The sequence below is a fragment of the Pristiophorus japonicus genome, chromosome 3 (genome assembly GCF_044704955.1).
Source record: "Pristiophorus japonicus isolate sPriJap1 chromosome 3, sPriJap1.hap1, whole genome shotgun sequence".
Taxonomy (NCBI): Eukaryota; Metazoa; Chordata; class Chondrichthyes; family Pristiophoridae; genus Pristiophorus; species Pristiophorus japonicus.
In genome coordinates, this window is record NC_091979.1 from 294,535,957 (window position 1) to 294,552,509 (window position 16,553).

The 16,553-nt window shown below is 44.1% G+C and overlaps 1 protein-coding gene across 3 annotated transcripts in view; it reads right to left on the reverse strand.

Annotated features, from left to right (window-relative positions):
- ide (insulin-degrading enzyme) overlaps positions 1–15,724 on the reverse strand; it is a 173,055-nt gene extending 157,331 nt beyond the window's left edge. For 2 of the 3 annotated variants that reach the window (XM_070876811.1, XM_070876810.1), the window contains exons 1-3: positions 15,388–15,547; positions 7,636–7,820; positions 2,063–2,270 (exon numbers count right to left, since the gene is read on the reverse strand). In XM_070876811.1, the coding sequence (XP_070732912.1) occupies positions 2,063–2,270; positions 7,636–7,820; positions 15,388–15,434 (440 nt within the window). In that variant the 5' untranslated portion in view covers positions 15,435–15,547. The other variant, XM_070876812.1, reaches the window with a different exon arrangement.
- Between the last annotated feature and the right edge of the window lie 829 nt (positions 15,725–16,553).

A 16,553-nucleotide genomic window follows, 5' to 3' on the forward strand; every position in this document is an offset into this window, starting at 1 on the left:
ATAGACTCCATCAGAAATTAATTTCCAATAGACTAACCGTCAAATTTTATTTTGTGTTACACTTTCCCCACTTGACACTGGAATGCTGCTTACTAAGGCAACAGGAAGTGTAAAACAGTAGGCTAACTTGCACTCACTCCTGTGCTTTTCTCTCAGTTATGTATAAAATTACTCCACATCTCCCCCAGACGCCCAGGCGAGATGCAAGTTCACTAGCCTGGGCCTGGGAATGTACATTCACATCGCACTGGACAACATGGACCATTTCCCATATCTCGGGAGCCTCTTATCAACAAAGGCAGACACTGATGCGGAGATTCAGCAGCGCCTCCAGGACGCCAGCGCAGCCTTCGGCCGCCTGAGGAAGTGTGTTTGAAGACCAGGCCCTCAAATCTACCACCAAACTCATGGTCTTCAGGGCTGTAGTAATACCCGCCCTCCTGTATGGGTCTGAGGCATGGACGATGTACAGAAGGCATCTCAAGTCGCTGGAGATATATACCAACGATGTCTCCACAAGATCCTGCAAATCTCCTGGGAGGACAGGCGAACCAACATCCCCAGTATTGAAGCACTGACCACACTCGATCAGCTTCGCTGGGCAGGCCACACAGTACGCATGCCAGATACGAGACTCCCGAAGCAAATGCTTTATGCAGAGCTTCTTCATGGTAAACGAGCCAAAGGAGGACAGCGGAAACGTTATAAGGACACCCTCAAAGCCTCCCTGGTAAAGTGCGACATCACCACTGACACCTGGGAGACCTTGGCCGCAGACCGCCCGAGGTGGAGAAAGTCCAGCCAGGAGGGAGTGGAGCTCTTTGAGTCTCGACGCAAGGAGCATGAAGAGGCCAGGAGTAGGCAGCGGAAGGAGCGTGCGGCAAACCAGCCCTCCCACCCCCTTCACCCGACAAATGTCTGTCCCACCTGTAACAGGGTCTGTGGCTCTCGTATCGGACTGTTCAGCCATCAAAGAACTCACTTTGGGAGTGGAAGCAAGTCCTCCTCGATCCGAGGGACTGCCTATGATGATGACTATAGTTGTTTTAAAGAGGGCTCCATTGAGGTGTGCCTAAAGCATTATATAACATTAAAATGTCATCAATACTGAAGCAGAAGACTATTTACTAATGAAGTTCACATAAATGGTACTTGCTCAATTCGTACATTTTTGTATATTGTATGTAACTGGCAAGGATATGGGGTGGGAAAGAACAGAACTGTACAATGAATTGGAACAATGCCTTTCCACCACATCTATCTCAGATTGACAGGATGAGCGCTTATTCAATTAATTGATGGCAACATTCCAAAAATAAATTGGCTTGGATGCAATTATTGCATGAGATCTCAATGATTCTGTATTAATGGAGATTAGGACAAAAGGTAATTACTGGAATGGAGTAGGATCCATAGGCAGCAATGTTCCATGGGCTAGATTTTCCACCCATTGACTATGAACAAGTGGTAATCTAACTCTGTAACCAGGAAATACTTGATATAACATTTTGGACACAAAGAACATAACATTTCTCACCATAACAACATGTATGAAACTAAATCTAAGTTTGCAACACAAAACAAAGTTAATAAATGTAAATGTACATAGCAAGCTGTACTGGGGAGCCTCCAAGTGAATAGAGCTCCTCTTTTAAGCTCTCTTGCATCTTAAATTGTAGCACAGAAAGTGAATTACTTTCTAAGAACAGTTACAAACAAGAGGGGGAGTCAGGAGAAACAGAAGTACAAAGGTCTCAAAATGTACAAAATCCCTCTGCAAAAGTGTTGAAAGTTAAGGCTGCAGAAATTATTCAAACCTTGTCAAAATGTGAATACAAAATAAATACATCAATTCACCAACTGGCAAGTTTCCCGAACCAAACACACTAAAATGAACTGCCCCATTTCTCAACCAAGACACTATCTGAAGAGTAGCACCATATTGGAATTCCTCATCTAAGGGGGTGGTGAGGGCATAGATCAGAGAGAAGAACCTGGCACAAGATACTTGGCAATAATGAAGAAAGAAACGTTAAACAAACTATAAGAAGTCATTATTTACCGGTTCAAGGCACCCTCCAAATGCTCATTTGATACATCAAAATAGTAGTTGGTATGTTCTCCACTGGTGAATGCATTTGAGCTCCCAGCATGTTCACTGAGGAACTGACTGTACTCATTCTCCTTCGGATACTTCTCAGTCCCTAAGAAAAGCATATGTTCACAGAAGTGGGCCAGGCCAGGTATGTCTTTGGGATCTGCCAAAGAGCCTGAAAACCAAAAAGGGAGGTAAAATGTAAGACTGCAGGGTCAACTGAATACTGTGCCTAATGCTGAACATTTTCCCTTATGCCATGCAAAAAACAATTGTAAGTGATAGCATTTTAAAAACATACAACAGCAAAAGTACATATGGAACAATGTTGCTGGGTCGTCTTACAAAAATGTTTTTTTTAAATTGTATAATTGCAAATTTTAATAATGCTAGACATGAATTGCTGATTTGCAGCAATACAAACAGCACTCTCCTGTTAATTCAAAAGTGCTTTTAGTAGGAAAAAAACAAATTAATCAGCTAGATGAATTAGTTTAAATAAAACAGCATAGATGGTGATTACTGTTTTTTTAAATCCAATTAAGTAACTTCAAAATAAGAGTACTCTGTACTCAAGTTATGGGGGGTTTAATTTCCCCTCCCCCCAAAAAATAGCTTCCCTAGACAAAAAAAAGTATGGGCTGGATTTTTGAGAAGTTTGCAACCAGGTTTTTGGCACGATTTGACCCTCCGTGGCAAAAATCCGGGCGGGATCCTCGGCTCGTTGTTTGCAGCGGCGATGGGGAGTACCGCCGGGGAGAGGTGTGCCGACATGCAATGTCGCGGACTGCGTTACCGTCGGACTTTCGGCTCTCTCCTGACCCGTACGCTACATCCAGAATACCAACAGGTCAAACCTGTCAGTGCAGCTCTGCCAGCAGCGGTAAGTATAAAAACCTGCAAAAAAGGCAAGTTAAAAGTTTATAGGTTTTTTTTCAGTGATTCAATAGATAAGTGTCTTGTAAATATATTTTGAATGTTTTTTTGAATTTTTTTCCCCCTCCCAAGACCTCTCTTGCAGCACTCCCTCTCCTGGACTAAGGCCCCAAGTTTCGGCCCGTGCCGAAAACGACGCACCTCCGAGCTGGACGCCTGTTCTTCGCGCCTAAAAGTGCGCTAGAAAAAAACTTCGATATTCTCCGGCTCCTCGGAGCTCGATCTCAGCTTGGCGCGGTGAGCTCTTCACAGCGGAGGGCGGAGCCAAACACTCGCACCGATTCTGTAAGTAGTGGGGGGGCGGGTCCAATTTAAATGAGCCAACGTGGTGCCGGCAACCCTGCGCGTGCACATTGGAGCGCGCGCGCAGTGTCAAACAAACATTGGCACTCGGCCATTTTTAAAAGGACTCGGCTGCCGTCGAGCCACTGACGCCGCCCCTGAAGCATGGCCGAATGGCCTCAACCCCCTTGAAAAGCTGCGTGCGTCTGGTGTTGATCCTTCGGCTGCCGGCCACCCACTGACGCCGCTCCTATCCCATGGCCGAATGGCCTCAACCTCCTTGAAAAGCTGCGTGCGTCTGGTGTTGATCCTTCGGCTGCCGGCCACCCACTGACGCCGCTCCTATCCCATGGCCGAATGGCCTCAACCCCCTTGAAAAGCTGCGTGCGTCTGGTGTTGATCCTTCGGCTGCCGGCCAGCCACTAACAGAATGAAGGCCTGCCTGCAGCACAGCAGCTCAGCTCGAAGGCTGCTTGCTGCCGCTGTTGGGGCTGCTGTCGAGACACTGACGCCACACCCCTGCCTGTCTCCAACATGAAAGACCTGCCTGAAGCACAGCAGCTCAAAGGCTGCTGCTGTTTCACACAGGTAGAAACATGGTTTATTTAATCTTTTCTTTGCTTTATACATTTTTATTCAGGTTGGATTTATTTGTATAATATTTGTACAAGTATAACTAAGGCTTGATTGTAGAATTTAATGACTTCCCTTCCCCCCCACCTCGTTCCCTACGCCTAATTTGTAACCTTCGCCTGATTTTCTAAAGTGTAGACAAGGTTTTTTCGAGCGTACAAAAATATTCACTTACTCCATTCTAAGTTAGTTTGGAGTAAGTTTTCACTGCCGATACTTTGAAATCAGGCGTAAGTGGCCGGACACGTCCCCTTTTGAAAAAAAAATTCTGTTCCAAAGTGAAACTGTTCTAACTGACTAGAACTGGAGCAAACTAAATGCCGAGAATTTGAATTTCTAAGATACTCTGTTCTACACCAGTTGCTCCAAAAAATCAGGAGCAACTGAGGCCGAAACTTGGGCCCTAAATTTGGCAAAACTGGCGTTTTTGCGCCACGAATCCTCGTGCAACGCCCGCCCCCCCCTTATCGATGTACCCGTAAGCCCCGAAAGTTCGGCCTAAAAACAGTAGCACATCGAAATGGTAAGATTCACAACTAGTCACATATTTCCTGAGCAAATAACATTCCATTTTAAAATGTAACCACTGAATAAGTATCAAGTTTTATCATAATATTCACAAATCATTTTGATTTGCTTTATTCTATTAGCTTTCTCACCGCAGCTGTTATTTATCACACTGAAATGAAAAGAGAGTAACCTAAATAGCTTCCAATTTATTCTTCAATACATTAGTGTATTTGTATAGCATCTCTAATTTAAAGGCAAATTATTTTTAAATTCAACCAACTGTTGCAAGAAATTAGAAAAGTTACCATCTGATTTCAGTCATCACTAGAGATGTTGGGAGGGAGGAAAAAAAGGGAAAAAATGTCAAAAACTATTCCTGCTCTTGATTTTTTTGAAAGTGCACATATAGGGCCCAAGTTTCCACATGATTTGCACCTGATTTTTAGGAGCAACTGGTGGAGAACGGACTATCTTAGAAATCGCAATTCTCCACGTTTTTCTTTCTGCGGTTCTAGTCAGGTAGAACAGTTCTACTTTGGAACAGAATTTTTTCTCCAAAAGGGGGCGTGTCCGGCCACTGACGCCTGATTTCAAAGTTTCCACAGTGAAAACGTACTCCAAACTAACTTAGAATGGAGCAAGTGAAGATTTTTGTAGAACTGAAAAAACCTGTTCTACACATTAAAAAAAAATCAGGCGCAGGTTACAAATTAGGCGTCCAGAACGAGGTGGGGGGGGGAGGGGGGGAAGGGAAGCCATTAAATACTACAATAAATCCTTATTTATACTTCTACAAATATTATACAAATAAATCCAACCTGAATAAACATTTATAAGCAAAGAAAAGATTAAATAAACCATCTTCCTACCTGTGTGAAAGTGCTTCAGCCATGGAGAATGCTGCAGTCAGCCTCACAAGTTGAGGCACCCGTTCGTTCCCGCGGGGGGGGGGGGGGGGTGGGGAGGAGACAGTGAGAAGGCTGCAAGAAGCCTCAGTGCTGATGGCAATGTGCTTTTATTAAAAAATGTTCAAAAATTAAACAGCTACAAAGAACTACAAAAATGGCCACGTGCCAATGTTTCCTTCACACTGCGCGAACGCTCCAACGCGCACGCACAGCGTTGCCGGCAGGAAAAAAACTAATTTAAATGGTACCCGCCCCCTCCCACTTACAAAATCGGCACGAGTGTAGGCTCCGCCCCCCTGGGCGCCACGCCAAATAGACAAGGAGCTGCAAAGCGCTCCAGAATTGGGCGTTTTTTTTCCGGCACCGTTTTAGGCGCGAAAAACGGGCGCCCAGCTCGGAGGGGCGCCCATTTTTTATCGTGTGGAAACTTGGGCCCATAGAAACATAGGAAATAGGTGCAGCAGCAGACCATTCGGCCCTTCAATCCTGCACCACCATTCAATATGATCATGGCTGATCATGCAACCTCAGTACCCCACCCCTGCTTTCTCTCCATACCCCATGATCCCTTTAGCCGTAAGGGCCACATCTAACTCTCTTTTGAATACGTCCAACGAACTGGACTCAACAACTTTCTGTGGCAGAGAATTCCACAGGTTCACAACTCAGAGTGAAAAAGTTTCTCCTCATCTTGGTCCTAAAATAGCTTACCCCTTATCTTTACACTGTGACCCCTGGTTCTGGACTTCCCCAACATCAAGAACGTTCTTCCTGCATCTAACCTGTCCAGTCCCGTCAGAATTTTATAAGTTTCTATGAGATCCCCTCTCATTCTTCTAAATTCCAGAGAGTATAAGTATAGCCGATCCAGTCTTTCCTCATATGTCAGTCCTACCATCCCTGGAATTAGTCTGATGAACCTTCGCTGCACTCCCTCAATAGCAAGAACGTCCTTCCTCAGATTAGGAGACCAAAACTGCACACAATACTCAAGGTGTGGTCTCACCAAGGCCCTGTACAACTGCAGTAAGACCTCCTTGCTCCTATACTCAAATCCCATCACTATGAAGGCCAGCATACCATTTGCTTTCTTCACCACCTTCTGTACCTGCATGCCTACCTTCAATGACTGATGTACCATGACACCCAGGTCTCTTTGCACCTCCCCTTTTACTAATCTGTCACCATTCAGATAATAATCTGCCTTCCTGTTTTTGCCACCAAAGTGGATAACCTCACATTTATCCACATTATACTGCATCTGCCATGCATTTACCCATTCACCTAACCTGTTCAAGTCCCCCTGCAGCCTCTTAGCATCCTCCTCACAGCGAGAGGGCGCGAGGGGCAGAGTGGGCGCGCAAGACACAGGGAGCGCGCGCGCTCGCGAGAGACACACAGGGATAGCTGCAGATAGCTGAGGCAGAGGCCGAGACATGTAACGCCACAAAGCTAAAAGTCAGAGGTCATTGCAAAGCAAGATATCGATTCCAAAGCACAGCTCCAGGTCAAATCGGCGCCAAGGTTGCAAACAGTATATATAGTTCAACCTGAGAAAGTGGCCGGGGAGGGTGACTGAATCGGTGGGAAAGGTACGGAGCCTTTGGCTAGGGCCAAAGGTGATGGCTTTGGTTTTCCCGTTGTTTAACTTGAAGAAATTGTAGCTCAACCAAGACTGGATATCTGACAGCACATGATACCAGAGGAATGTCAGGACCCATTAAATTAGAGTTTGCATCTTCAGCAAAAGAGGACTGGGGAAAAAAATTAAAACTTTGAAAGTGGAACCAATTAACTGCATGTGACAATCCCTACCAAATAATATAACAGAGTCAAAACGGTTAACGTTTTTCATCACCCCGCAGCATCACGTATGAGGGCCTTCAAGTTCAGGCAAACCTGTGATGATAATTTCTTTAACGAGTTAAAATTATGTTAACGATTGCACAGGATATAACCTTTGAATTTTCTGTTAACTAAAACGTGTCATACCTATTCCAGGTAACAGTATACAGCACATCTGTTTGGCTCAGTTTGAGGGATATGGTAATATTATACATAGATGTGCATTCTTTTTGAGCTGCTCCAAAAGCAACAATCCCAAATGGGTTAATAATTATAAACTGAATAGCAGTCATGACCATGAATGTGGCTCGTTTACTGAACGGAGCAGTTTTACAGAAAGAATTCATGTTTAGCATGGTAGCAAGCACACAGGTGAACCATTAATGTTTAAGTTGAAATTAAGACAGGATATATAACTCTTAATACCAATGTGAACATCCAGGGCTGCAGAGGACTTGTCAGTAGTCGGATCATGGATAAGTAACGCATGAATGCCATTGGAGAGTTCTAACCCACGATATTCGCGTTTATCCTCAGGAGATTTCACAATATTGGTCACTATTCTCTTGACGGCAGCGTTATTCATTCTCAGGTTTCTTGTTGGCTGCAGGCTGCAAATAAGAGATAGTTCAGTAAATATACTGAATTACTGTACTTTAGCTGCAGAAAAAGTATTGGCAGAAACACAAACTTATGTATAAATCATGAATAGCATCTCAAATTGAAAGCTCCATCAGCTGGAGACAGATTATTGGACAATTTGTATTAAATTCCAGCCAAAACCTTTTATTCTAAGAAAGCCTTTCTGAAATGACAAATCAATCTGAGACAAATATCAAGCTATACATTGCAATAATGAAAGGTCAGTCTCAACCAAGAAATGGTTCACTAATGCAATGATTTTAAGTGCCAACTAGTTTGTGTTTTCAAAGTCCTAAAGATGGAAGGAATCCAAATCAGACAGTATGAGCTGGAATTCTCCCAATGCCTCAAGTTTGTAAAGGCAACATGTAACTTAACTCTACAAATTTCAAGTTCACAGATCTGATTTCCAGTCAATGCTGATCTTACCTGATCTTACCTGATCTTGACCAGTTTGGCAGCATCTGCTGTATTTTACTTTTGTATAACTTCAACAGAAGCTGAGAACTAATAACATTCTCAGCAAGAATAAAATTCAAAACTGTCCTCATTAGGACTAAGGTGCTATACTGACATAACTGTCCTAATTAGGAATAAGGTGCAAGACTGAGATAACTTTAGGGAAGCTGTCAACATTAGTCAGGGGTGCTCAATAAAATCACAAGGCAGTTGGAAATATGTGCTTAGTACCCTAATTGATGCAATTAAAAAAAAAAATTCTTGGTATGTGGGCATTGCTGGCAAGGCCGGCATTTATTGCCCATCCCTAGTTACCCTCGAGGTGATGGTGGAGGACCACATTCTTGAACCACTGCAAAATCCCCAGATGTGGTCCTTCATTTAGAAATGATACAGCGAGGAATAATTATTTTCTGTGGCCCCAGTAATGTGAAATTGCTATATTTAAAAAGGCATATGAATTTTACAAAATTTACTAAAAGGAGAGGCAGGCAGTGACTTCAGATTCAGATTGCAATTTCTTAAGGTATATTCACACTACAACTTAGTTATTTACACAAGTTCAGTGTCGGTGCAAAGCCAAAACTGCTTCAAACCAACACTCATGGTGTATTTATACACGTTCAGCGTCAGTACCAAGCAGATTCACTTCGTTGTGACCCCAATATTGTACTGTAAATTCAGTCTTAATTCACTGAGGAGGCAACAAAGAGGGGAAAAAAGAAAAATCAAAATCAACTGTTGCAGATATTTGTTTTCGAAAATCGTCCGAAGAGAAATATGATCACTAAAATGTCCAGTTTTCTCTTTCAATTTATCCTTTTCCTGCTGAAAATGTACAAGTGACACAGGGTGTAGTGGAGGGTTAATGTTGATATGGCATGCATACCACATTAAACTTTTGCTGATAAGCATGAGCTCACTTCTGGGAAACCACACACAGACAAACCATATCCACTTGTCAAATCAACTGCCAGTGATCCTGGGTTCAGTCCCTACCACAGTCACGCCAAGTCCTCTGTAATAGAGCAGCAGACCATGCAGCTGAATAGGAAAATGGGGATTACCTCCCATTCACGAAGCCAGGGCATATTGCTGAGCTTGGAAGCTGGTGGCCAAAGTAAAATTGTTTATCTGATACAAACTTTTTAGGAATCTGGGGAGGGAAAACTTATTGGCTCTTCTTGAAATTTTTGATTTAGTTGAGGACACCAGCACTGCGACCTGTTTTATTCCAGAGTAATGTCATCTTTGCCAACTTGTACAGGATGTGTAACACATACATGTGCTCTGAAAATCACATTCAAGAGTTTTGATAAGAGTGAATTGACGAAGGCCGTTTCCCCACAATTGGGAAGATAGTGACATTGTAATGTATTATCTGTAAACTTGTAATGTTTGTAGCTCCACACTGTGGATGTGGACGTATTGTGTACTGCAAGTGCAGGGTTAATAACAAACCGAACCAGCAGATTTCCGGAGCCTTCCGAGAGAGCTGCCTGCCATGTTAGGAAGCTGTGTGTGCTGTGCTCTGTGAATAGATCACATTTGGCGACGGAAAATGGGATTTTTTTGGATGATTTAAAGCTGAAGGATTCAGCCAGCCGACAGAAGACTTTTGAAGTTTCTGTCTTTGAAAAAAAGCTACAAAATCCGAGGTAAAATACAGCACACGGTGTGAACAGCTAGAGATTAAAATGGCAGATGTATGGGGACGTTTGGGTGAATATAGACACAACCGGGAACGTTTTAAAGCATATGTGGATCAGCAAGAATTGTATTTCATTGCAAATAACATAGTCGAAGTTCCACACAATGTAGTCCGGGCTGTGTTGGAACGTAAGAAAGCGATTTTCTTATCGGAGGCAGGTCCGGCACTATATGACACTCTTGTAAATCTGCTTGTGCCTGACAAGCCAAAGGTCACAACGCTTAACGAAGTTGGAGCAGCACTATGACCCCAAACCGTTAGAAATTGCTGAAAGCTATCGTTTCGGGATTATGAATCAAAAGACTGATGAAAGTATCAATGATTACATCGTAGCATTAAAAAAGCTATTGATGCACTGTAATTTTGGAAACTTTCTAAAACCAAGCATTACGGGATCCTTTTGTTTGTGGGGTGAAAAATGATGCGATCAGAAGTAAGTTATTGACGATGGATGATTTGACTTTTGAGATTGCTTGTCAGACAGCGAGGTCAATGAGCATGGCCGAACAATATTCCCAAGAATTAAATAATGATTACGGTCGTCAGTCAATCGAGATAAATCACCTGCAGGTTCAAAGTAAAAGACGGGCATGGCCGAAAGTCTCAGAAACTGGAAATTCTACCAGAGCGAAGTCGTATCTGGGACAACACATTGCTCAAAGTTGTCCATACGTGAAGGCAGAGTGATTCTTCTGCAGAAAGACTGGGCATCGTGCGAAGGCATGTTGACTGAAGGGTAAACCAGCTTTCAAAGCTATGAGTCCAGCGTTCAAAGCTATGAGTAGAAATCCCAAGAGACTACATAGCATGGAAGAACAACAACAGGACGAGATGTTAAGAGTTACACACCATCAGGAGCACGATGTCAACGGACAGCGATTCGGAAAGCATCAAAATCCACATAGGTGTTGCTGGATTCAAGATACCAATGGAAATTGACACTGGTGCATTCGTGAGTGTAGTACCGGAGTCGCTGTACCTCGACAAATTGCGTGATTTTCAACTGAAGAAATCCAAGATAGAGCTGCGAGGCTACTCGGGAGAGAAAATTCCTGTGGTAGGTGGTGTCACCGTACCGGTGAAATATAAAGATCAATTTCAGAACTTGCCTCTAATAGTAGTGAAAGGAGACAAGCCTGCATTACTAAGAAGAAATTGGTTGCGCTCACTGAAGCTGGATTGGAGTAAGATTTTCTCTGTGGAAGTGAGATTTTCATCAACGGATGAGGTTATCAAGAAGTATCCGAAGGTGTACTACGAAACGGGCAGTCCGATCCAAGGCTTCAAGGCGTGTGCCAGGGTACAGAAGGACGCTAGATCGGTTTATGCAAGCCACGTTCCGTACCATATGCATTCAAGGAGAAAATTGAGCAAGAACTCAAAAGACCAGAAACTGAGAACATTATTTGTAAGATAGATCAATGTAATTGGGCTACAACCATTGTTGATGTACCCAAGTCCGATGGTAAGGTAAGATTGCGTGGTGATTATAAAGTAACCGTAAACCAGGTTCTAGAGGGTAATGTTCCCAATACATTGCCGAATATAGAAGATTTGTTCACAATACTGACAGGTGGTCAGATCTTCTCAAAACTGAATCTTACAAATGCCTACTTACAGCTTGAACTAGATGAGGAGTCCAAGTCATGTTTGACTATAAATACTCATCTAGGCCTATATCAATTTATAGGCTACCATTTGGAGTGTCTTCCGCCCCAGCCATATTTCATGGGGTGATGAACCAGATTTTGCAAGGTATTGAAGGGGTAGTATGTTATTTGGATGACATACTAATTTTAGCACCAAATAGGCAAATTCATAACAACATATTGAATGAAGTCCTCAAAAGACTAGAGAAGCACAGAGTACGAGTGTCTGCTCGAAAGTGTGAATTATTTAAAAACTCAGTGGAGTACTTAGGGTACAGAGTAGACAAAGATGGTTTACATCCAACCATGGAAAAATTGGATGCAATTGGAAATGCAACCACTCCCAGGAATGTCACTGAACTTCGTTCATTCTTGGGTCTTTTGAACTATTGGGAAGTTCCTACCAAATTTGGCAACAGTATTACATCCACTGTACGAACTTTTGAAAAAACAGGTCCATTGGAAGTGGTCAAAAGAATGCGATACAGCATTCAAAGAGTGTAAAAGCAAATTGGGAGAGAGCACCATGTTAGTTCACTATGACATATCTAAGGAGATTAAGCTAGCATGTGATGCCTCTCCGTATGGAGTTGGGGCAGTAATCTCTCATGGATTAAGTAGTGGGGAGGAGAGACCAATTGCTTTTGCTTCACACACTCTCAGTGCCAGTGAGAGTAATTATGTGCAAATTGAAAGGGAAGCTTTGGCATTAATTTTTGGGGTCAAGAAGTTTCACAAATACTTGTATGGTCATAAGTTTACCATCGTTACGGACCATAAGCCCTTAACAGCAATCCTCTATCCAAAGTCCCCAGTTCCAACATTAGCTGCAGCCCGAATGCAGAGATGGGGATGGGCTTTGATTTTGTCAGCATATACATATGATATTGAATACAGACGATCAGCTGATCACAGTAATGCTGATGCAATGTCTAGATTGCCTGCCCCATCACAAGTTACACTCGATAGGGAAGAAGTGTTTTATTTTTCATACATTGATGAGCTGCCAGTCACAGCTGAAGAGATTGGCAGAGCAACCAAACGTGACCCAATGATATCAAAGGTGTATGGTTATATTGCAAATGGATGGCCAAACCAGGTAACAGACAACAATACACATCCATTTTTCATTCGTAGGAATGAATTATCAGTCAATAAAGATTGTATCATGTGGGGTTCAAGAGTGGTTATACCAAATAAATTCAGGTCCAAATTATTAGGAGATCTCCATGACCAGCATCTGGGAATGTGCTTGACCAAGAGTTTTGCACACAGTTATTTATGGTGGCCAAGTCTTGATAATGATAGAGTACATCGTGAGTCAGTGTACGACATGTCAATCGGTAAGCAAGCAACTGCCATCCATACCATTACAGCCATGGAAATGGCCTGCCAGGGTGTGGCAAAGGCGCCACATTGATTTTGCTGAGTTAGAAGGACAACAATTGTTCACTGTGATTGATAGTCATTCGAAGTGGGTTGAGGTGTTTCCAATGTGGAAAATAACAACAAGTAAAACATTGGACATTTTACAAAAATTATTTTCTTCATTTGGTCTCCCTGAAGAAATTGTTTCGGATAATGGACCACAATTTCGTTCAGAAGAATTTGCACAATTCACGAGCAAAAATGGTGAGAAACATACCAAGGTTCCACCATACCATCCTGCTTCGAATGGTGCAGCAGAACGCACTGTACAAATTGTAAAACGTGCCCTCATAAAACAAATGTTAGATCCAAATCCAAGGAAACGACAGTTGTCATTGGATCACAAATTGGCTAATTTTTTGATTACATATCGAAATACTCCTCATACAACTACTGGTAGAACACCAGCAGAGTTGTTTCTCAAATGACAGCCACGAACCAGATTCTCGTTGTTAAAACCAAATGTGGCACAGTCCATAGAAGAGACACAATTAAAACAGAAAAAGAATCATGATGGAGGTAGAGCAAAAGAGAAGTGTGAAATTAAACCAGAAGAGAGTGAAGAACCATCACCATAAATGGTTAAAGTGGTTACCACGAATAGTGGTGAAGATATGTGGTCCTCGCACATATTTGGTAAAGATGTTTGATAATGGACAGATTAGGTTTGTTCATATTGATCATATTTTACCTACAGACATGGAAGGAGTTGAAGGTGGGAATAATTCAATTATTTCTGACTCATCAGATAGTTTTGATATACCAGTCGCAAATCCTAAATCCAATGTACTGGCAACAAATCCAGGAGAGAATCAGAATGAAAGTCTGAGTCCGAGTCAGGAAAACAAAGAGCCTGAAGTTAGAGTGACTTCAAATGAAAATCAAGGAAATTCCATGGAGGAAAACGTTCCTCAGTATGAGCCTCGAATGAGATTAGATTCAACACCATGTTTGGAAGGTTTTGTTCCGAGAGCAAAGGTATCCTCTTCGAAACAGAATTCAAGTGGTAAAGTTAAATTTGTAAATATGGAAAAAAAATAAGTTTATATCCTGTGTTATGTATAAACATGAAAGTTATGTATGATGTTTGTTATGATGGCTTCTTCATTAAGGAGGGAGAAGTGTAATGTCTGTAAGCTTGTAATGTTTGTAGCTCCACACTGTGGATGTGGACGTATTGTGTACTGCAAGTGCAGGGTGAATAATAAACAGAACAGGCAGATTTCCGGAGGTTTCCGAGAGAGTTGCCTGCCATGTTAGGAAGCTGTGTGTGCTGTGCTCTGTGAATATATCACAGTCATGAAGAGCAAGGGCAAAAATTAGGAGAAATTTCTTTATGCAGAGTTGTGAGAGTATGCAATGCTTTGCCGCAGGAAATAGTTATGGCAAAGACTATCACATCATAACGGAAAAGTAGATAAACATTTAAAGCAAAGATCAAAACTGTGGGGAGACTTCAGGGCAGTGGGATTGGTTTTGGATTTCACTAGCAAAGAGCTGGCAGACACAATGGGCTAAATGGCCTCTGACTGTGCTGTAAACTTCAACAGATCTCCCAAACTACATCCTGTTCCCTTGCTCCACCTGAATCCTATTGCTGCTGTAATAAAAGCAGAAACGATTGAATGGGAGAGGGTTGGCGACTGTGGTCGCTGACTACCACCATTCTTGGTCTGCATAGTTCTGCTGCTCACTAAATAAAATCAGACATTCGAGTAGCCTGTTTTGTGCACTCTCACACGATGAAATATATCATAAAGAACAAGAAAAATGTACTGTAAAATACACCGAGTACGATGGGGCGTCGTACCCCTGGAAAGAAATGCCCATTCACGGTGAAGGGCACACAATGTAATCAAATGCAGAGGGGACATGACTCACTCTCTGCCCCGGGGTGCAGCACTGCTCAAACCTGTTACACACCCAATTCAAAGTTACCGCGGGGCTGACTGACTCACCGGCCCCCTCTAACCTGCCCCGGTGACTCGTTACTGCTCCGGGACAAGGCCTCAACGGCGGTTTATTGTCGGCCCGGCCCGGGGAGTAGGAGTGCTCCCCGCCATCCCAACACACGGTGCTGCCGGGCCCCGGAATACCCAATGACCTTCACCCTTCGCCGCCGAATGGCGGGTGGAGGCCTCGGCTTATCCCGCTGACCTGCGCCTGCCGCGAAGACGGGCCTTGGGTCGGGGGGGGGGGGACCTGAATCACGAAGGAGGCCGAGCCACCGCCATCCTTCTCCCTCAGCCGGCGCCGCGCTCACCGCACAACCCCGGACCCCGAACTTACCGCTGGGGCCGGGAGGAGAGCTGCAGGAGGCGCCTCACACCTTGCATGTCCGTCCGTCCGTTCGCCGCAACTTTTCACCCCGCCGCCGGGTTCAACCGGGGGCCCAAACACACAAGACACAAGGCTGCCCGGAAGGGATCGGGATCGGGGGCAGCTATCTACTCACTTCAACCAGCCGGCGAGCGTCCTTTCCGAGCCCCGTGTGGTGTGATGCCGAGCAGTCCTCGGTCTGCGGCTCCTGGCTGTCGGTGTGACTGAGCGAGCTCCGCGGCGCTGAGCGCTTGGAGGGCGCACTGCACGTTCACAGGCAGCACCGCGGTTACTGTAATCAGACCGGGCTCAGGCGCACCAATAATACCGTGCCTGACATCACTGTAACACTGATATCACACCCCTCGGCTCCCACACATGGTGATGTCATCTTCACACAACCTCTCTTCCATTCTCATGGAGTTTCAATATAATCTTTTGAGGAGTGCGGGGCGGGGGGGTTTGATCATGATGGCCAATGCACCATAAGTAAAACTTTGCTGGAGCCAATTCGGCCTCTGCCGTACTAACTTCATTCCATTCAAATCCTTGTCGTCCCCATTGCTTCACCAGCCTTCCGCCGCCTGAGGAAAAGAGTGCTTTAAGACCAGGCCCTCAAAACTGGTCTACAGGGCTGTAGTAATACTCGCCTTCCTGTATGGCTCAGAGACATGGACCATGTACAGTCGACATCTCAAGCTGCTGGAGAAATATCACCAACGATGTCTCCACAAGATCCTACAAATCCCCTGGGAGGACAGGCGCATCAACATCAGCGTCCTCATTCAGGCTAACATTGCCAGCATTGAAGCACTGACCACACGCGAGCAGCTCCGCTGGGCAGGCCACATAGTCCACATGCCAGACATGAGACTCCCAAAGCAAGCGTTCTACTCGGAGCTCCTTCACGGCAAATGAACCAAAGGTGGGCAGAGGAAACGCTACAAGGACACCCTCAAATTCTCCCTGATAAAGTGCGACATCCCCACTGACACCTGGGAGTCCCTGGCCAAGACCGCCCTAAGTGGAGGAAGTGCATCCGAGAGGACACTGAACACCTCGAATCTCAATGGCAAACAGCGGAAAGAGCGTGCGGCAAACCTGTCCCACCCACCCCTTCCCTCAACGACTATCTG